The sequence below is a fragment of the Theropithecus gelada genome, chromosome 20 (assembly GCF_003255815.1).
Source record: "Theropithecus gelada isolate Dixy chromosome 20, Tgel_1.0, whole genome shotgun sequence".
NCBI classification, from domain to species: Eukaryota; Metazoa; Chordata; class Mammalia; order Primates; family Cercopithecidae; genus Theropithecus; species Theropithecus gelada.
The window spans coordinates 24,234,889-24,256,019 of NC_037688.1; the positions used below are offsets into that span (position 1 = coordinate 24,234,889).

The 21,131-nt window shown below is 52.6% G+C and overlaps 1 protein-coding gene across 3 annotated transcripts in view; it reads left to right on the top strand.

Moving 5' to 3' along the window:
• The first annotated feature begins 2,973 nt into the window (after positions 1–2,973).
• The window catches only part of BEAN1 (brain expressed associated with NEDD4 1), a 71,984-nt gene continuing 53,826 nt past the window's right edge, over positions 2,974–21,131 (top strand). Inside the window, exons 1-2 of one of the 3 annotated variants that reach the window (XM_025370063.1) lie at positions 2,974–3,105; positions 13,859–13,965. In XM_025370063.1, the coding sequence (XP_025225848.1) occupies positions 13,941–13,965 (25 nt within the window). In that variant the 5' untranslated portion in view covers positions 2,974–3,105; positions 13,859–13,940. The remainder of the gene's footprint in view (positions 3,106–13,858; positions 13,966–21,131) is intronic. The other 2 variants (XM_025370065.1, XM_025370064.1) reach the window with 2 other exon arrangements.

A 21,131-nucleotide genomic window follows, 5' to 3' on the forward strand; every position in this document is an offset into this window, starting at 1 on the left:
GGGGTAAAGCAAAGATTTCAAAGAAGGAAGGATGGTAGGGAGGTATGAGCTGATCAGGCTCAAGAGACCCCTCCAACATCTCCATGCCATGGGCTCTGTTTGGGATGAATGACATCATGGATACTGTTCTTTGCAAACAGAAAAGACGTTTCTTGGGATTCCCTGTGAGCAGCTGGGGTAACATGAAGCACACTCTAGGGCAAGCCCCAAAGCCCAGCACTTGAGGACTCTCTGGGCATCTCACTGTCCTGAGATCTCACTTCCTGATTTCCCTCAGACTCCTCCCTCCAGCATCCCTACCTATCCCTGGACCAAGCAAACACTAAACACCACTGTGCCTCCCTGGAACCCAGTAGATGCCCCTTCTGCAAATCTGACCCTACACGGAAGAAAGCCTCAAAACTATGACATACCTAGAGACATAAAGAATAGTCATGGGCATGCACAAGCCTCCCCATGAAGATGTCTGTTGCAGTGTTGTGTAGAAGTATGAAAAATGGAAACAAACTAAATGCCCAGAAACAAGGGATTGCTTTAAAAAATATGTGCAATACAACCATCTGATCCCATGCTAGGCAGCCACTAGAAGTGTGACATAGGAGAGGAGATATCAGTCAGCAAGCTCACTCCATTTAAGGACACTTGTAGAGTTACACAAGTAAAAAGAAAAGAAAACAGGAAACCTCAATATTCACAATGACTGGTTTTTCTTTTCTTCTTTCTCCTTTTGGTGTTTTCCAAGTGCCCTACACTAATATATATTTGCGGATGGATACATAGACACACAAAGATTGGTAGGCACGCTGTCATAAGCCAACTCCCGGAAGCTACACCCAACACCACTGGAAAACAATCCTGGGTTCCAGTCTGAGGCGCAAGCCAGATTTGCCAGGCCAGTGATGCACAAATAGGGCAGTGGAGGGGAATGACCTCTTTAAGGCTGGGACTCTCCGCAAGGACTCATTCAAAGTGTGCCACACACACTTACCCCCAGCCCCCTCACCCCCACCACAACGCACACACACACACACAGTCTTGCCAAAGGGGGCAGCTTACAGGTAAAACCATTCAACAACTAGAATATCCATCCTGGAACGGTCAGCTGGTGTCCTCAGAGAGATCAAGGTTATACCGTGGGCACAGCCCTCGCTTGGGAGTCATAAAGCCTCCAATCCTAGCTCTTTGACCCTAGCCTATCCCCTCCTTTCTCTGATCCTTCATTTGTTCATTCATAAAATAAATGCATGAGGTTGGACAAAGAGTCTCTCAGGTCTCCTTCGGTTCTCTGAGAATTGTTTCCCTTTATTCTAGCCTCATCCCTTACTCAGAGCTGATGCCCCCATGACAGCCCCAGTCTGCAGGATGGGTGGGGTAAAGCAGTGCAGGGAGCAGAGCTCAGAACGAACAGTTACCAGAGGAGGCTGGGAGATGTCCTTAGGCACCCAAGCCCTAGACCACGAAGCTTCCCCTGCCTGGCCCCAGGGAAGCCCAAGACGTGATGACTGGCAGGAGTGGGGTGGAGTGAGGTTTGTTTTCTCCACTGGAGCCTGCTCTGCCCCATCCTCCCTGCAGGGCCAGTCCCTGGCCAACTTTCCCTTCCACACCATCCCCATGGCTTCACTGCTTCCCCAAGGTTTAGCATCAACATGTTCAGCCCTTTGTCACCGTGCTTTATTTTTGAGAACCACTTTCCGGCCAGTGACAAGCCTTTGGGTTTTGAAACAAACCAGCTTTTGACTCCCCTTGCCTCCTAAGCCCCATTTCCTCATCAACAGTAGTGGTTCAGAGAGTATCATCAACAACACAGTTCATCAATTCCTGGAGCAAATTCACTGAGTGCCCACTCTGTGCAGACCCCTGCAGCCCTACCCAGACACTGCCCTCCTGGCGCTCCCAGGCAAGTGGCAGAGGTTAAATAACTAACTTCTCCATGCTGGTGAGCACCCCAACAGAGTAGGGGTGCAATCACTGGGATCAATATCCTAATGAGGACATGGAGGTCTGAGATATGGGCTGGGATTTATCCAAGGCCCCAAAGCAGGGTGGGGACAGAGCAGGTCCTGGAAGCCTGGAATCTCGGCCTGAGCCAGGCATCCCCTCGGGGCAGGCTTCCACCTGCCAGGGCTGAGCTCTATGCCCTGAGGTTTGGGCAGAGGGGAACGGGGGCACAGGGAGGGTGAGGGGGGTGAAGGAAACAGGCCTGCTGGTGGCTCCGAGGGAAGGTTTCGGCCAGGCCTAGCTGGCATCCCAAAACTTACCTGCCAGCAACCGCGAGCGGGAAGCCCTGCCAGGCTCGCCTGCCCCTTTCAGCGGCTCAGCCACTCTGGGTCCCCCTCTCCATCCCACCCTTTGCCCTTTGCCCGCGACAGGGGTCCCCTGCTCAAATGCCCAGTCTAGCCTTGATCCAACCCGTCTGGCTGTCTTCCCTGACACCTCGTTTGTCTACCCTTCTCTGCACGTGTCAGTGGCTCCCTACTTGCGTCCGTGTGTCATTCCCTACACACGCCTGTGTGTCCTCTTCACACGTCTGGCTGGAGCGCCGGCCTCCCGCATTTCCCGGCCTCCTCGCCACCCTGCCCCGCCTGCCGCTGTGTGGGTGTCGGGCTGGCTGTGCGCAGAGGGGCGCGGCTCGGCCCTCCCCCGCACCCGCGTCCCCCCATCTCTGAGTGACCCGGGCCGCGGCGCCGCGGTGCTGAGGCCCGGGAGCCGCGCCGCCGCCGAGGGAGGCCAGAGCCGGTGACGGTGGCGTGGGCGGCGGCGCGGGGACGACGGGCGGCCGGGCGGGGCTGCAGCAGGGCAGGGGCAGGGCCAGGGCCGGGGCCTGGGAAGCCGCCGCCGCCGCTGCCTCGGCCGGGGATCGCTGGCGGCGAGTCGGCCGGGCTCGCCCGGCCCCGCCTGGCCCGCCCCGCCCCGCCCCTGCGCGCCCAGCAGGCCGAGGCGTAGCGGCGCGCCCCCCGCGGCGCCCGAGCCCGAGCCCGAGCCGGAGTGCAGTGGCCTCCGAGCGGGAACCGGACTGGGAGCCGGAGCCGGAGCGGGAACCGGAGCTGGAGCCGAAGCTGGAGCCGGCACTGCGGCGCACGGAGCGGAGCGCTGCAGCCAAGCCGAGTAAGGGGCGTGGGGCCGGGCGGCGCGGGGGAGGGGCGGGCGGGGGTCCCGGCCCCCTTCCCCGTAGCTCTGCGGCGATACCGGCGAACGACACACCCGGGGGCGCGCCGCGCGGAGCCTGGGTGCGCGGGGCGGGCGGATGCGCGGTCCGGAACGGAACCGCAGCGCGCTCGGAAGGGAATGGGATCCCCGGTCTCCCGCGGACCCTCGACCCTGGGCTGGCCACCGGGATCTGCGCGAGCCGAGGCTGACCCTCAGCGCGCCCTCGGACCGGGGAAGGGGAGGTGTCCAGGGTTTCTGCCTGACTCGAGTCCCCGACGAGCATCCACCCCGTGTGAGGAACCCAAGACAGCCTCCCCAGCTCCTTGCCCTCGGTTTTGGGGACCCCTGAGCAACCCAACCGAGAAGGGAAAACTAGGGCGCACTCTTGGCCGGAGTGGGAGAGGAAAGGGACTGGGGCTTCGCGGAGTTTGGAGTTTGAACCCACCCCCACCCCTTTGAGCTAGGAAGTTTGTCGCCTGGGGTATGCCCCCGTCTCCATGCCTCTTTCTCAGCACCGAGCGTGGGAGAGAGAGCGCGCCCTCCGCACCTTCTTCCCCTTTGGGGCAGACTTTCCCTTACGCTGTCAGAGGGACCCGAGGCTGAGTACGAGGCGACAGCTCAGGCTGGCTGCGCAGCGCTGAGTGGCACCGCCGCGGCTCCCCAGGGGCAGGGCCCACCCCACCCCCGGCTGACTCGCGCTGCCTTTCCTCTCTCCCCATCGGGTTCCGCGGTCTGGAGGCTGGAGAGCGTGAGGACCAGGGGCTGCCCTCTCAATCTCAGGCGGATGCCGGCGTGGGTGGCCGGGCGCAGGCTGGGAAAGGGAGGGCACAAGTAACTGGTGCGAGAGGCAGGGGTTCAGGGATCCTTAGTCTTGAGCCACGATTTCCGATGGGCACCTGCTGAGAGCATGCCGCTCTGGACTCACTCCTCAAACATCATAACTGCTCTGCTGGAAAGAGAGACTTCACCACCCTGTGCCTCAATTTCCTCATCTGCAAGTAAGCAGGAGTCTGTTGTGAGCGGAATGTTTAAGGGCTTTGGAGCCAGAAGGTGGGCTTGGCTGACTTCCTGGCTGTACAACCTTAGGCAAGACACGAACCTCTCTGAGCCTCAGTTTCCCCATCTGGAACATGGGGAAGGTGAATTGGGAGCATTAAATGAGATGATGCTGGTGGGGCTATGTAGCCTGGTGTCTGGCACACAGCCTGTGGTCAATTGTGGTGGGCTACAGGTGTCATGAGGTGTCCAGCACCAGTAGATACTGAGATTGAGTGCCTCTGAATCTGAAGTGGTGCTTCCAGCCCCCTCCAAGGAGGCCTTTGAATTCCCCAAGTTGTTGACGTTTAATTGCAAAGCAAAACTTGCTCCTTAGGGCCCACCCTTTCTCAGACATTCCCTCCTCCAAGTTTCTCTGCCACCCAGTCTAGTTCTCCCCTGCTTCCCCCCAACTGTCTCCAGGGTGAAAAGGCTGCATCAGACTGTAAGGTGCACCCTTTTCCTCCTTGCCGTTGGCTGGTGCCTGCTGCCCCAGCGAGGGGCACCCGCCCATTGCTTGAGTTCTGTACAAGCGAATTTACACACCTCCCTCCACTCCCAGGTGGAGGATTGCTTTCCCTGAGGAGCCATCAGGCTGTCGGGTGGCTTGGACACACCAATAGTGACGGTTCAGATAGGCAGCAAGAAGCACCAGGGAGACAGCCTAGAGGTCTGAGGGTCCCAGCCTTGATTCCTCGAAGACTGTGATGTATTCATCCAGGCGACTGGGCCATGAGGCACCAGAAATGAAGGATGTCGGGGATGAAATGGAGCCAGAGATTGACTCCATCTGAGGTTCAAACTTCAGAGCGCGATGTCCCCAGGAAGGGATTTGCTCCAGTCTGTGTGGCTGGGACCTTAGACCCCGAGCAGAGTAGGGCATAGGCCCAGGGAATAGGGGAGGATGCTGGGATCCTGGAGGTGGCAAGGAGTGGTTAGGCAGGCAGGAGTGTTGGGAAGAAAGCGGTGGTCCAGTTCACACCCATGCTGGTCCCTGGCCACCTGTGGCCCAGCTGCCCAGAACAAGGATGAGGGAGGAATCTCAGATGAGGAAACATGTCCACATGGCGCCAGGGGACACCTGGTGAGACGGGCAGGATGCGCTGCCACCTGGGGACTCCTACACGGAATCCCCCCTCTCTCCTCTTTTTCCTCTGTAGCTTCCCCCTCCCCTTCCCCATTCACCCACTAGGGGTCACATCACTGCCTCTTCCAAAATCTTCACTTCTCATCTTCCCAAAGGAGTTAATCAGAACTAATTAGGCTTGAGTCTCCTGCTTCGCTCAGGATTTGGAACACAGCCAGTGGGGAACGTGACGGGGATGCAGGCATTACTGTCAGACTTCAGGAATAATCAGCCAGACACCCTCAGAGGACCATTGCCTGAAACCCTTGCCCTGGAAGTACTCAGAGGATAGAGTGAGGGGTATCTGCTGTCAGCCTCCTAAAGGGAGCAACTGAGGCCAGCAGGGCTTCTACAGTCCCTTAGCAAGCAGGCACAAACAAGAGTCACAGCTGAGAGCAGTTTTTTGGAGCTGGACTGCCTGGGTTTATAATATGTGATTCTGGGCAGGTGACTTATTTTTTAAAGCCTCAGTTCCCTCTTGAAAATGGGAATAAACATTACACACCTCCCAGAATAGTGTGAGGATGAAGAAATCATATACAGACAGCACATAGCCAGTAGACCTCTGCCAGTGGCCCGCGGTGTCGACATTGTGAACATGCGTCACGCACATGCTGTTTCCTAAACGTACACATTTTCTCTTTGAATTCTGATAACCAGCTCTCTGATTTAGGAACTATACTTGTCCTCATTTTATTGATGAGAACACCGAGGCTTAAAAAGTTTAAGGACCATCTAACTCTGCCAGGTATCGAATACTTAAAACATCACTGTGATTCATCATAATTGTACGAGTTTGTAAAACTGATAATTACCACATTGTAATTTAGATGACATGTAATCAATTATTAGAATGATTCTTTCATGTACATCTTCAATCATTTTATGTCTGAGAACTGAAAAAGAGTATATTAATTGTCCACAGGCTATAGAATTTTTGGACACCCTCATATTTTGTTTTCCTGTTAGAACAGTAATCAAACTGATTTAAAAGAGCAGCTCCCTGTTCATTACCTGTCCTTCTTCTCTCCATTTTTCTCCAGAGCATTTATTACCCCCAACATCTATATATCTTATTCATTTGTTTATTGTATGCCCATACCAATATAATGTGAGCCCTGCAAGAACAAGGACTTTTGACTGTTTTATTCACTATAATATCCTCAGAGCCTAGACTAGTGCTCAGCACTTATTGTGCCTTCCAAAATTAAAAAGTGTTTTACAAACATATGGTCTATTATTGTTATTATTTTTGCCAAGTGTATAGATTGATGAAAATAAAACATTAAGTTAATAGCAGAAACCATTCCCTCAAGTATTTGGCAAATAGAACTTGCTTGAGTGCCAGGGATAATTTGATAAAGGTTAAAAACAATGGATATTATTTTTCTAATATTATAATAAAGTTTATCAGTGAGTTCAATGACAAGTAAATTAAATTTTTTTAAATAACAAATGACATGTTCAAAGGCAATTAGATTAGCCTTAAATTTTTTTCATTGAGAATACCCCAGCATGGTGGCACATGCCTGTAGTCTCAGCTGCTCCAGAGGCTGAGGCAGGATCTCTTGAGCCCAAGAGTTCAAGACCAGCCTAGGCAACCCTGGCTCTTTACAACAAACAAACAAAAATCCCACCATTTCTAATGAATTAACGATCACTGACTTGCTCACTTAATTGCTTTTCATTTTGTTAGCACAAAATTTTTTTTGAGTCTTCATTTTAGTGATTTTTCAGATTATTAAAAGTCATACATGTTCATTGTAAGAAATAAATTGTAAAATTATTAAAAATGTAAAAAGCATAAAAATCCTCCTTAATCCCAACATTGCCCAGAGAGCACAATGACTGTGAACACGTTAGTGTTCTTTCTATCTGTGTTCTGTGCTTTCTAATCTTTTGCTATGTATTAATATATTCCCTAGGTTTTTTTTTTTTTTCTTTTACAAAATAAGGATCATGGTATATGCACAGTTCTACAACCTGTTGTGTGTGTGTGTGTGTTTTAAAAAATAACAGGGATTTTCCCCCCTTTAACATTATACTGAAAGTCTTTTTTACTTTTTTTTTTCTTTTTTCCCCCGGAAAGTTGTCTTTAGACTGGACTGAAAGTCTTTATGTTATTAATTTGTTTGTTTGCTTGTTTGAGACAGAGCTTCACTCTGTCCCAGGCTGGAGTGCGGTGGATTTCGGCTCACTGCAACCTCTGCCTCCTGGGTTTAAGCGATTCTCCTGCCTCAGTCTCCCGAGTAGCTGGGATTACAGGCTCACGCCACCAGGCCCAGCTAATTTCTGTATGTTCTGTAGAGATGAGGTTTCACCATGTTGGCCAGGCTGATCTCAAACTCCTGACAAGTCATCTACCCGACTCAGCCTCCCAAAGTGCTGGGATTACAGGTGTGAGCCACCGCACCCAGCCAAGCATTTCTTTAGAAACATGATTTCACAGCCATAGAATATTTCATTGTAAGTGTGTGCCATGGTTTGCTTAGCCTATCCTCCCTTGTTTGGCTTTCCTCCCATGCTTCACTGCTACAAATAATGCTTGTCTGTGTCTCTGTATTTTCTGAGCCCTGAATCAGGCTTCTCTATACATTTGGTCAGGACCTATTTACAACTCGCAGATGAACTGGTTTACGCAGATAGACAGTAAATCAAGCCTTCTAAGTTTGGGCCATGATGGTGGAGAAGAGGCTGGCAGTTGATTCTGTAGAGGGCTACTCCAGGTCCATTAAGGTAACATGGAGACCCAGTAATCTCCAGACATACCCTGGCCACCACTAGTAGAGCACACATGTGGCCAGATGTTGCATGGAGACAGAGGCATCCTTGCGGCTGGGCATAGTGGCTCACACCTGTAGTCCCAGAACTTTGGGAGGCCGAGGTGGGTGGATCACCTGAGGTTGGGAGTTCATGACCAGCCTGACCAACATGGTAAAACCCCCGTCTCTACTAAAAATACAAAAATTAGCAGAACATGGTGGTGCACGCCTGTAATCCCAGATACTCAGGAGGCTGAGGCACAATAATCGCTTGAACCCAGGAGGCAGCGGTTGCAGTGAGCCAAGATCGCACCACTGCACTCCAGCCTGGGCAACAGAGTAAGACCTTATCTGAAAAAACAAAGAAAGAAAGAAGGCCTCCTTACTTTGAAGGCTATCAAACACCTGGATCCCTTTTCTAGTATCAAGACCAAGTTACCTATTTGCAAACCTCAGTGCCTCCTGCCCACCTCTTTGCCACTGGCCTCTTGTTACTTTTCTCCCCAACTCCTAAATTCATTGATTCCTTTATTCAATCATGTGACAAACATGAGGGTATCCACACTGGCCAAAGCATGTTCTCTATTAGGGAAGTTACTAGCTGGGTCTCACCTCATATGAAGACCTTCCTGGGACAGGAGAAAGGTGTTGCCTGCTGCCTGAGGGTCCCCAACTGCAGCTCCACGAGTGAGCCCCTGCCTTGGTGAGGCAGATGCAGTCCTTTCAAGATGAGTGCAACTGACCAAAGTCCCTGGGATTTCTGAATTCCTTCTGGCTCTAGACAATCACATGCACACCCATAGATTCATGAAATCCCTGTGAGATGGCATCATGCATTCACTCAGCAAACAGTCACGGAGCACTTCCTATGCGCCAGGCACCATGCTGAGTGCCTGGGACACAGTGATTGTCTGAGCTGTCAAGACCCGGAGTCACCATCTCTCCCATCTCCGCCATCTGCTGGTCACCCAGGCAGACACAGGGAATCACCTTACACTCCTCCTTCTTCCTCAACCTCTCTATCAGATCCATCTGTCCCTAAAACCCACCAAGGGTGTTCCCGCCCCGAGTCCTTTGCCCTCTCTGCTACCTCTACCCAGAATTCTCTCTCCCCAAGTATCTGCCCACTTAGCTTGCTTCCTCCAGTCTTTGCTTACCTGTCACCCTCTCACCAGGGCTTTCTGCAGCCACTGTATCTAACCATCTAACAGTGCAATTCCCACCTGCACACAATGCCTCTGCTTTTCCTGTACCGTTAGCTTGCAGACTCCACCCTTACCATTGCATCTCCGGTCCAAGTCAGAAAGGGACTGTCAAAGTGTGGCTCACCTGTCTGTCCCCAGCACCTAAAACCTGCTGCACCAGGGACTTTCTTTCTTCGTTTTATTTTATTTATTATATTTGTTTTTAGATGGAGTCTCCCTCTGTTGCCTAGGCTGGAGTACAGTAGTGCAATCTCAGCTCACTGCAACTCCACCTCCTGGGTTCAAGTGATTTTCCTGCCTCAGCTTCCTGAGTAGCTGGGACTACAGGCGCACACCACCACACTCAGCTAATTTTTTTTGTATTTTTAGTAGAGACGGGATTTCACTATGTTGGCCAGGCTGGTCTCGAACTCCTAACCCCAAGTAATCCACCCTCTTTGGCCTCCCAAAGTGCTGGGATTACAGACGTGAGCCACTGCACTCAGCTGAGACTTTCAATAAACACTTGAACCAGTAGTGGCAGCCTCTGCCCCTCCTCTGCAGTCACCGTTGCCTTTGTTTAGGCCCCATCACCTCTGGCCAGAGCCTCCCATGCTCCCCGCCTCCTGTTTCCCTCACCTGGGACCCACTCTACCTTCCTAAAGAGAGAATAGCTGAGCAAGCCGATCTCCTGCTTCAAATCCTCCTACGAACCCTCTTGGGACAGGGGCTCACCACCTCATCAGGCCCCTTATTCTTCTGAGTCTCAGTGTTGTCATCTGTGAACTGGGGATTTGTTTTGAGGATCCAGTAAGCAGACAGCATGTGGTAGCAACTGAGCAGAGACTGTGTAAACAGGCGGCCATCCTGTGGCCTCTTTCACAAGGCCAGCCCGCCCCCACAGCCCATCTCTGTCTGCCCCACATGGTGCAAGGCTGGCCACTCCTGGAGCCTTCCAGCTCTGTGAGCCTCTGCCACGAGGATCCCCTGACACTGGCGTGTCAGCAGACCCAGGTTCTCTCCCCTTAGCCACACACTCCCCTGCCAAACTCTGAGTGTCACAGCAGAGCCCAGAGTGGAGATATTCCAGGAGCGGGGACATGAAGGGGAGTGGGAATGACGTGGACTTGCCACACACCATTCAGCCACTTCAAAGCCTGGAGTGCCACCCGCCCGCCCTCGAGTTCCCAGCCAGACAATCCAGTCGGAGATGAGTCACCGGCAGGAGCGAGCCTCGCATGCTGGGCTCAAAGAGAGGCAGGCAGGGGGAGAGGTGACCATGCTTGGCCCAGCAACTGGGGTGGGCCTGCCCCCAACCCTGACCCTGACCCTAGCAAAGGAACCACAGTCTCAGCCCATCTGTGCCCCTCATGGCTGTCTCCTCACAGCAGCTCCAGTCACATGCATGCGGGACACCAGGATGGGCACTTGCTCACCTGGACCCCCCACACCCAGCTCCTTTGTCTTGATGACCCGACAAAGCTCTACCCTAGCAGAGGGTCTGATGCCACCAGGGAGTGGTTTTCTTCTGGGTCCTCAGGCAGAAATCCTGGAGTGGGGGAAGGGAGAAGGAAACAGGCAACCAGGTTGAAAATCCAGCTCCTATTTTAGGACCCCAAAAGCCCCTCCGTGTGTTTTCCAAGGGTTTTGTGGGACACCATGTAGGTGCTTGGGAAATGAATCAATGGATGCAAGCCCGGGGTGCTAGGAGGTTGCAGCGGGAGCCTGTGTTTAAAGTGCTGATGGCATTGCAGGAGGCAGGGAGTGGCAGCCCGGGTTACTGTCAGCACCGTGGTCACCAAGGGTGACAAGATGCCTGGGAAGCATTTCAGTTCTTTGCGTAGAGATCCTCCTCTTCAGCAAGCCAAGCACCGTTGAAAGGCAGCCTCCACCCCTCAGTCGTGCATTTGCATCAGGCTGAGGTTGGCTTGCTCTAGTGTTTACATACACTTTTCAACTTCCCCTCAGTTCCCAGCCCTGAGCTAGTTTGCAGAGGCCACACTTACCCTCCACGCCCTCAAGGAGCTACTGGTCTAGAATAATTTAGATCCAGAGTTGTCCTGGAAGGGCATCCAGGTGTGACAGAAACACAGCCAGAGTGATCATTCTGTCTCCAGCAGTGAAGGAGGACCTCACTGAAGAGGTGTCTTGATCTGGGTATTGACAGCTACATAGGAGTTTGCCAAGTGGAAGGAATGGCATGCCGGGGAGAGGAACAGCCCAGAAGGATGATCAGCCCAGTGTGTCTAGGAAGCAGCACCAGGACAGCCAGTCTCTAGGGGTGTGTCCCTGGCAGTAACTGAGAGGTACTGGGGGTGACAGAGTCCCTCCGCACACAGCTCTTCCTCCATCTCTTCTCTGTGACCTTGGATGGGTTATTTCCCTAAGCCTGTTCTCTCATCTGCACAATGGAAATGATGTCCCCCACCTCAAAGGTCTGTTGCAATACCATTGGTGACATTAGGCACATACAGGTGTTTGGTGAATGTGAGCCACAGCTGGAGGCCCCAGTGCCCAGAAGGCTTCCTCGTAGGGAAATACAGCCAAAGTGAATAACTGTTTTTTGTTTTTGTTTTTGTTTTTATTTTTGTTGTTGTTGTTTTGTTTGAGATGGAGTCTCACTCTGTCACCCAGGCTGGAGTGCAGTGGCCCCATCTCAGCTCACTGCAACCTGCACCTCCCGGGTTCAAGCGATTCTCCTGCTTCAGCCTCCCGAGTAACTGGGACTACAGGTGCCTGCCACCATGCCCAGCTAATTTTTTAGCTGTGTTAGCCAGGATAGTCTCAATCTCCTGACATCATAATCCACCCACCTCGGCCTCCCAAAGTGCTGGGATTACAAGTGTGAGCCACCGTACCCAACCAAAATAACTGGTTTTTCTATTTAACATGAATCAGAGAACTGCCTATGGAGTCTCTGCTCAAAAGTCTAATCCTTCAGTGCTAATACCAACTCTGCCACTTCTTGGCAGCGTTTTGCCTCTCTGAGCCCTGGTGTCCTCACATTCTTCTTAGACCCCCAAGCAGGGATGGCAAGCCTCAATTTGTTTTAGGGATGAGGGATATGTACCCCATCATGACCCCTGCGGGGCCAAACTCTTTTCCCCTTGGCTTTGGGGCTGCCAGCTTTGCCCTGCAAAAGCCCACAGGGCTTGGCACTCATGGCCTCTGCTCACCAATCCCCACAGGTGCAGTTTGGCTTCTGCAAGGCAAGTGACCACGCTCCCAGGAACTAAGAACCTTATCTCTCTCCTGTTCCTATAGATCTTCAGCAACATGGGAGAATGGGTTCCTTTTTTTTTTTGAGATGGAGTCTTGCTCCATCGCCCAGGCTGGAGTGCAGTGGTGCGATCTCGGCTCACTGCAAGCTCTGCCTCCAGGGTTCACGCCATTCTCCTGCCTCAGTCTCCCAAGTAGCTGGGTAGCTGGGACTACAGATGCCCACCACCATGCCTGGCTAATTTTTTGTATTTTTTTTTTTTTTTTTTTTAGTAGAGATGGGGTTTCACTGTGTTAGCCAGGATGCTCTCCATCTCCTGACCTCGTGATCTGCCCACCTCGGCCTCCCAAATTGCTGGGATTATAGGTGTGAGCCACCATGCCTGGCTCCTTTTTTTTAAGAGAGGGTCTCACTCTGTCACCCAAGCTGGAGTGCAGTGGTGTGAACATGGCCCACTGCAGCCTTAACCTCCTGGACTCAAGCATTCCTCCCACCACAGCCTCCCAAAATGCTGGGATTATAGGTGTGAGCCATTGCACCCAGCCATGAGTTACCTTTTTAAAATGTTTCCTCCATTGCAAATTGGAGTCAAAGTGACCTGGCATTCCCTCCCTGCTCTAGACATCCACATGTTCATCGAGTTCATACTGGGGAGCCGGGAGGGAGGGAAAGAAGCATTTTCATTCTGTAGGCCTTTGTTTCTGAATCGGTAATTTAATATACAGGCGCCTTCTAAAGAATTGTGCTGCTGACAGTGTGGGCTCTGGAGTCAAACTGATCTGGACTCAAGTCTCAGCCTAGTTAGAAGCTATGTGGCCTTGGGCAAGCTGCATAACCAGTCTGAGTCTCAACTTCCTTGTTCGTAAAATGAGAATGAAAAGAGCATCCTATTATGTTGGGGCAATAATAATAATATGGTTTGGGCTAGGTGTCAATGAACACCCTTCCAAAGCCAGCTGTGAGAGCTTAAACTAGCCCCTCACCCTCTCCAGGTCTCAGTGTTTCCAGCCCTGATAGTTCCAAGTGGCTCATGATGCCGTGGTCTGTTGAAGTTGTCCGAGGCAGTGGGGTCTCACATTTTCATCATGAGACAGAAGAACTCTGGGATCCTAATTCCCACTCAAGGGTCCACCCAAGAGAGATATCTCCTCCCTACCACTCCCCGCTACTGGGACCCCAACACACACTTGCCCTACCCCTGTGTTCCTCTCCCCATGCTACAGCCCAGAGGTCCCCCAGGCCCTTGCCCAGACTGGGCACGTGCTCTCAAAGTCACTATCCTCTTCTGCAGAGGTTGACAGCTCAGGAGATGTGAGCGCCCAGCCTACAGGGGCTATGGGTGTGGCATGGGCACCCCAACACCTGCCTGTTTGTGTCTCTGCAGGTGAGTGGAGGGGCCTTCCCTGCGAGAAGTCAGAGCCGTGCCCGTGGGCAGGCTGGCTCCGCTGTTCTGCTCCAAGGATTACATGTCCTTCAAACGTCCCTGCCCCTGTAAGTTTCCTCCCTGCATCCTTCCGCCGCTTGGGGCCAGGCCAGGGCCGAGCCTGGAGTCGAGCTGCCGAGACCGGCTTGAGATGCTTGGCCAAAGAACTGCGGGGGTCCAACCAGAGGCTAATGTGGCATGCTGGGTGGGGAGAGGGCAACACGGAAGACCCCTGACGTCTGCGAGATGCTCCCTGAAAACTGAAAATTGCACTTTGGCCCATTCTCCTGTATCAGCCCTTCCCAAAGTGTGGATCGGAGTTCCTCTGAGGGATGTTAATGGGATGACACACACCCACACACAAATAAAAGACTCCATGGCCAAGTAAGTGGGAAAAATGCTGGGGGAGTCACGTTAAGAAAGTTTTGCTCCTGCAGGACTTTCCTGAGCTTTTAATATGGTGATGTGTGGCCAGCGTGGTGGTTCATGCCTGTAATCCCAGCCCTTTGGGAAGCCGAGGCGGATGGATCACCTGAGGTCAGGAGTTCGAGACCAGCCTCACCAACATGGTGAAACCCCATCTCTACTAAAAATACAAACATTAGCTGGGCATGGTAGTGGGTGCCTGTAATCCCAGCTACTCAGGAAGCTGAGGCAGGAGAATGGCGTGAAGTATGAACCCGGGAGGCAGAGGTTGCAGTGAGCCGAGATCACACCTTTGCACTCCAGCCTGGGCGACAGAGCAAAACTCTGTCTCAAAAAAAATATTAATAATATGATGATGTGTGTTGCGAGGCTCCCATAGATAAGAGAAAACCTGCTGCTCCTGTCAAACATTAACCACAAGGAATGTTTCATGGGATTGATGTTCCCCAGAACATACTTCTTGGGGTTTACTCTCCTAAGGAAACCCATCCCGAGCATCCCCCCCATGAAGTTCCTCATTCGCGGAAGCCGGTAGACGATCTTGCCCCTCAACAGTCTTCTCGTGGCTCCCTGAGGCCCCTGAGTCCAAGTGATGGGCTCAGTCAGGGGTACCCCTGATGTCCAAGACTGCAGCCCCCTTGACTTCTCCCCTAGTCTCCACCTGCTCGACTCATGCCACCACCCTTGCCCCAGCGTCCCTTTCGTTTCTCCCATAGCACCACCTGCTTTCTTCCATGATGTTCCCTGAGCCCTCCCAAACCACCACCACTTGCTATAATTTGGGGAGACATGCATGACCACCCCGTCCCTTCTCCTTGATAAGTCAGGACTGTGAGTCTGTGAAATCAGGGACCCCAGCCTCAGAGGGGGACCCTCTCCGCTCTCCTGTGCTTCCTCTGGGTAATGCCTCCCCCGCTCACCAATGTCTGCTCCAATCTGTGCCATTGATTACATGGATCACGGGGTGGGGGGCCTGTCTTCCAAAAAGTCAAAGCCCTGATTGTTAAATCATTTGGATATCAAGGAACAGCTGCAGTGGGAGGTAGGGGAGGCTGACATGTCCCACCTGGGTGAGATCATCACCAGGCATGCCAGGGGGATGAGCTGGCTGCGGGGTTCATTGTTCAAAGAGTGGTGTCCAGAGGGTGGCGGAGCTCAAACTGGCTGCTGTGGGTACCCAAGGAGGGTACAGGTTATTTCCAATAAGAGCTGATAAGATTATTTCTAATGGATAGTACAGGCTCAATACATTGTTGTTACTGTTGTCACTGTGGCTGTGGCATGATCAGGAAAGGAAAGCCCACGTCCCAGGCCAGGAGAGGAGGCTGCTATTCACGGCACCCCAGAGCCCAGGGACACCTGCCCTGCAGAGCGCTGGGATGGTCACATTCTTGCTCCTATCTTCTGACCAGGCAGGAGCAGCCTGGCATGGAGAAGCCTGGGAAAAGTCAAGGCTGGGGATGCTGGGTGCGGAGGGCTTTCCAGAACCTTTTGAGGTGAACCCCAGGCCATTGGAAGCTGGGTCCATCTCACTAACAGAGGCCATTCCGGCAGGGCAGCCCTCTGCGTATCCACCTCCTGAGGACTTCAGGGTGTGGTCACCGACATTCTAGGCCATTTAGAAGCGGCTCCTGCACATCTCTGAATTTCCCCCTTCCCCAAAGACCCAATACCTACCATGCAGTAAGCACTCAATAAATGTTTGTTGCGTGAACAAACACATAATTAAACACCTTGGAGGAGGAGCTAGAGGCCATTGGTCAGGGAGAAGCTGAAGACCCTGACTCTGCCACCAGATCCTTCCTTGACTTTGACCCAGACACATCTCTGAGACAAAGGGGTCCACCAAGCCCAGTGGATTCCAGGAGCTCAGGGCTGCTGCGAGGCTCCATGGAGGCTCTGTCATCGTCTCTGCCAAATTCTCCTCACATTGTCCAATCTGAACTTGTCCAAAAAGCACCCGCTGTCCCTTTCCAGTACCCACAGTTGGCTTCAGTCTGGCTTGTACACTTGCACCCCAACATCCCATCGACTTCCGTATAGTTAAAGCCATTCTATAGTTTCCATTTCTCAGCTGCGTCTGACCCTGTTGGGTACTTACTTACTTACTTATTTATTTATTTATTTATTTATTTAGAGACGGAGTTTCACTCTGCCACCCAGGCTGGAGTGCAGTGTCATGATCTCGGCTCACTGCAGGCTCCGCCTCCAAGATTCAAGTGATTCTCCTGACTCAGCCTCCCGAGTAGCTGGGACTACAGGCACCCACCACCACACCTGGCTAATTTTTTGTGTTTTTAATAGAGATAGGGTTTCACCATTTGACCAGGTTCGTCTCGAACTCCTGACCTCAGGTGATCCGCCTGCCTTGGCCTCCCCAAACTCTGGGGTTACAGGCATGAGCCACAGAGCCCGGCCCCTGTTGGGTGCTTCTGTTTGTGATGACTTCTCCTGCTTTGGGTTCCCTGACTCAGAGTCCTCCCCGTGTCCTCCAGCCAGCCGCTCGGACCATCTGACCTTCCATTGGTGGTCTCCTTCGGCGGTGGTAGAGGAGCGGGGATTCTCCCTGCACCTGCCCTGGGATGCTGGGCCCCCAGGGCCCCAGTGTAGCCCCCGCCCTTCTCGCTGTGCATGCCCCAGATCTTCTCATCCTCACTCTGCTTTCAGCTGCAGCCTCTAGGCCAGTAGCTTCCAACAGTCTTTCCCACCCTAGTTTCTTCCTGGGCTTTCGATTCCTTCTTCCTCCTGCTGTCTGTCTGCCTTGGGCAGCCCCCACCCCTAACCTGAGATTCAACCTGACCCAAACTGAACTCTTTGTCTTCCCCTGTAGGCCAGCTTTGCTTGATTTTGCTGTATTGGTTTGGGGCGCTCAAGTCAGAAATCTGAAAATGAACCTCAGTTCCCCTCCTGTCATACATCCATCACTGCCAGCTGCCCAAGGACACCCTTGGGGTTCTGAATTGACTCAACACATTATCATTCTGACCTGACCCCATCTCAGCCCCCTCTTCAGACCTAATCTAGAAATTGCTCATTCATTAAGTCTCTTCTGTTTGTTCACTTGTTTGTGCCGCCAGTGGACGGTGAATGTCCAGGAAGCAGGGGCCATGCCTGCTGGATTCCCGCTTCACCTGCAGCACCGTGCTCAGTGCCTGGCACATAGGAGGTGCTCAGTGTTTATTGAGCAACCGAACAAGCAAATGAGTCGAGATGAAGCAGATGCTTTGTGAGCAGCCTCCATGGCTCGCAGACCAGAGGCCCTCACACGGGTTATGGGAGGGATGCTGAACCCCGAGCACTCCGGACCCCCCAAAACAGACATAGGAACACTCCGGAAGGAAACCCGGAAATCCCAGGAGAGCACTCACATGGACACACACCCCTGTTTTTAACTCTTCATTCCAGACCTGGAGCTGTTGTGCATTTAGAAACATAGAGAATTGCTTTAACTTCCTTAGCCCCAAAAATGAGCTTGCCAGGTTCATGTGAAGATACTGAAGCCCCCACAAAATGGAAAAGTTAGAGCAGGAGCCCTAGCCTGTTCCCATTTGGGCTTCTCCACCCCTCCTCCCTGCCGGCTTAGAAGAGTAGCCAGAAAAGTCTGCAGAAGGTAAAACAAGCCCAGACGTTTCCCAAGCAAGACCCTGCCCCCAGGAGTCAGTGCACGTGAGTCTGGAGAGAGTGAACAGCTATGCCCTCGGAGTGCAGCGTGGCAAGGCGAGTGGCGCCAGCCCACCTGTAACCCGGGCCTGCCAGCTTCCATGGCTGCAGGCCCTGGGGGAGCAGGCTTGTCCATCAGCCCCTCAGGAGTCGGGCGGGTATTAATCGGCCAGGCTGGGGTGACCCCTCCTAGGTATTGCTCACACCCCAACTTCCCCACCCCTCAATACCATCTTACTTTCAGGCATTTCAGCTCATCCCTGCCCCTCACAGAGATAGTGCCAGCAGCTCTTATTAATCCCCTCCTTTCAATTTGGCAGATGAGAAGACCAAGGCAGAGGGAGGAGGCAAAAACAAGAAAGGGGAAGGCAGGCAAACCCTGATCCAGGGCAGCCCAGAGGGGTTTTGGCCAAGTGGCTGCAAGAGGGAGGTCAGTTTCTCTGCCTGCAAATGCCAGGCCTGTGAGCCATTTCCCAGCCTTCAGAGGACCTGCCTCAAGCACTGAGTGAGTAGGAGAACAAGCCTGGCTCTTCAGGAAGGCTGGAGGTGGAGGAGCCTTCTCCATCAGGCCCCAGCTGGGAAAGGTGGCCCAGGACTCCCCTAGGATGCAGGCTCCAAGAACAGATGCTTCACAACCTCTTTCTGCCACCGGCTGATGGCAGTTCCGTGGAGCTCCCTGAGAGATGGGGCAGCCCGCCTCCCTCTGGCCTTTGGGAACAGATCTGAGGAAGGAGGGGTTTGGGAGCCCCAGAAGAGACTGAGTCTGTAGCAAAGCAGGAAGAAGAAGGGTGGAAGGTAGCATCTGATCATCCACAGAGAAGTCAAGTGGGGCTTGTCTCTGCTGGGCTCATGGTGGCTGCCTGCAGGCTGGCAGGAATTGCAGCCAGGCAGGGCCTCTGGGTGGGCTTGGATCTCCCTTAGAGATGGTGTGATATACAGTGTGTGGGTTCCAGTGCAAAACCTGGCCCTGCTTATTATCAGCGGGAGCAAGCAGCCTAATTTCTAAAAACCTCAATTCGCTCATCTATAAAATAGAAATAACAATAGCACCCTTTTGGTTTCGTGCTCAAAATTGACATGCTACATGGAGAGTCTAGCTTGGTGCCTGGCACTGAGAAGATGCTCAAGAAATTTGAAAGTCTCGTCCTTTTAGCCACTTTCTCCCTACAGAAGTCTGTATTGAGGGACAGGGGGAAATAGAGAGAGATAGGGACTCTAGAGATGAATTTGGAGTTCAGACCAGATGTTGCTGTTTTTTTGCTCTGCTTATTGTGACAGTTATCTCTGCAGAGACCTAGCTACCAGTAGAAGAAAGGACTTGAGGGCAAGGAGGGCAAATGATGGCACACACTGCAAAATTCACCACTTCCGTGTCCAGAGCAGACATCACTAATCAATTGTAGCAGTTTTTCCCACTGAGCCCGGAACACATGCAGACACTGCCCAATGATCTCATTTCAATGGTGAAATGAAACCATTGTCCATCCTTTGCTGAAGTGTGACTTTGGAGTGGGCAAGGGGATAGAGGGAGTGACTTCAGCCAGTGCTCTGTCTCTGAGGGTTGCTGTGAGGATCAAATAAGATATCACAGGTGAAGGAATTACGAGGCCTTATGATCATTTCTTTGTGTGGCCTCCTTGCTTCCTTGAAGAAGTCCTGCAAGGGAGGGGTCAGTGTGCCTATTCCGCACATGAGGAAGCTGAGACTCAAGGAGATGAAGAAATTAGTCTAGATGGCACAGCTAGAAAATGGTGGGGTCAGGGCTACACCCCAAGTGACTTTGTCCGGGGCTCAATTTTAGCCAAACCACAGCTGGAAAAAGGACAAAGGTGCAGCCAAATCTATTCCTTCATCGCTACAACAGGGGTGGGGAATCCACTCTGCCTCAGGACTTCACGGCCCCTGAACATCCTGGCTTCCCCTCCTCACAGTTCTCTGGTCCAGCGCAGAGTCTGACCCTAGTGAGTACTCAGCATTTGATAGCTCATCTTAATTTTATTGATAGCTCATCTTAATTTTATTGATAGCTTATCTTAATTTTCTTTTGTTTTTGTTTTTGTTTTTTTGTTTTAATACAAACTCTTGCTCTGTCAGCCAGGCTAGAGTGCAGTGGCACAATCTCAGCTCACTGCAACCTCTGCCTCCCCAGTTCAAGTGATTCTCCTGCCTCAGCCTCCCGAGTAGCTAGGATTACAGGTGTCCATCACCACGCCTGGCTAATTTTTTGTATTTTTAGTAGAGACGGGGTTTCACCATGTTGACCAGACTGGTCTTAAAACTCCTGGCCTCAAGTGATCCGCCCGCCTCAGCCTCCCAAAGTACTGGGATTATAGGCGTGAGCCACCACACCCAGCCCACTCATCTTAATTTTCAGTGCACAATCATATCATATTCAGGTCTCTGGCAAGAGGGCATTCAACCTGGCTGGAGCACTAAATGCAGTCTTAATAACAATAGCCCCAACTGTTGCAGAGCACTCTAGGCTGGCAAAGTGCTTGCATTTCACTGCTCCCCACCCCCCAGTGGTGAGCTCACTGTCCCTGGTGGCAGCCCTGTCTGACAGCAGCTGGGTGGCTCTTGGCTCTTCCCCTGTGTCCACCATGCCCAGAGGAAGGGCTTCCTGAGCTCTTCCCCAGAGCTCCCTTTGTTCTCTGAACTTAGATTTTCCCCAATGTGATCCTTCCCTTTCCTCGTAGAGAGGTCTCAAGCCCCTCCTTCCTGATCTCCCTCCAGGACAAAGGGCAAGTCAGGGCTGCAGGCCAGAGGAACATCAGCCCTCATGGCTTTTAGAGGGGCTTTGAGGTTGCAGGTGGAGCCAGCCCATCACAGGTGGCTGGAGGCAGGTCCCCTCAGTGGTCCCCGCTGGTTACAGTGCAGGGGGAGGATGGAAGGGAGGAAGGCAGAGAGAGTGGGTGGCAAAGACCTAAGCCATCTGTGAAATTTGCAGTTGTTGGCAGGTCTTTCTGGGAACTGGGGCTTGAGGACACTGACTTGAGCTGTGTCTTTCTCACCAACAGCCCAGAAGAGGGTAACTGGAGCTGTGTTTTGGAGCACACAGACCTGAGTTTGAATCTTACTCATGTCATTTGTGTACTACCTGACCTCCCTGAGCCTCAGTTCCCCCAGGTGTAAAATGGGAGTATCCTGG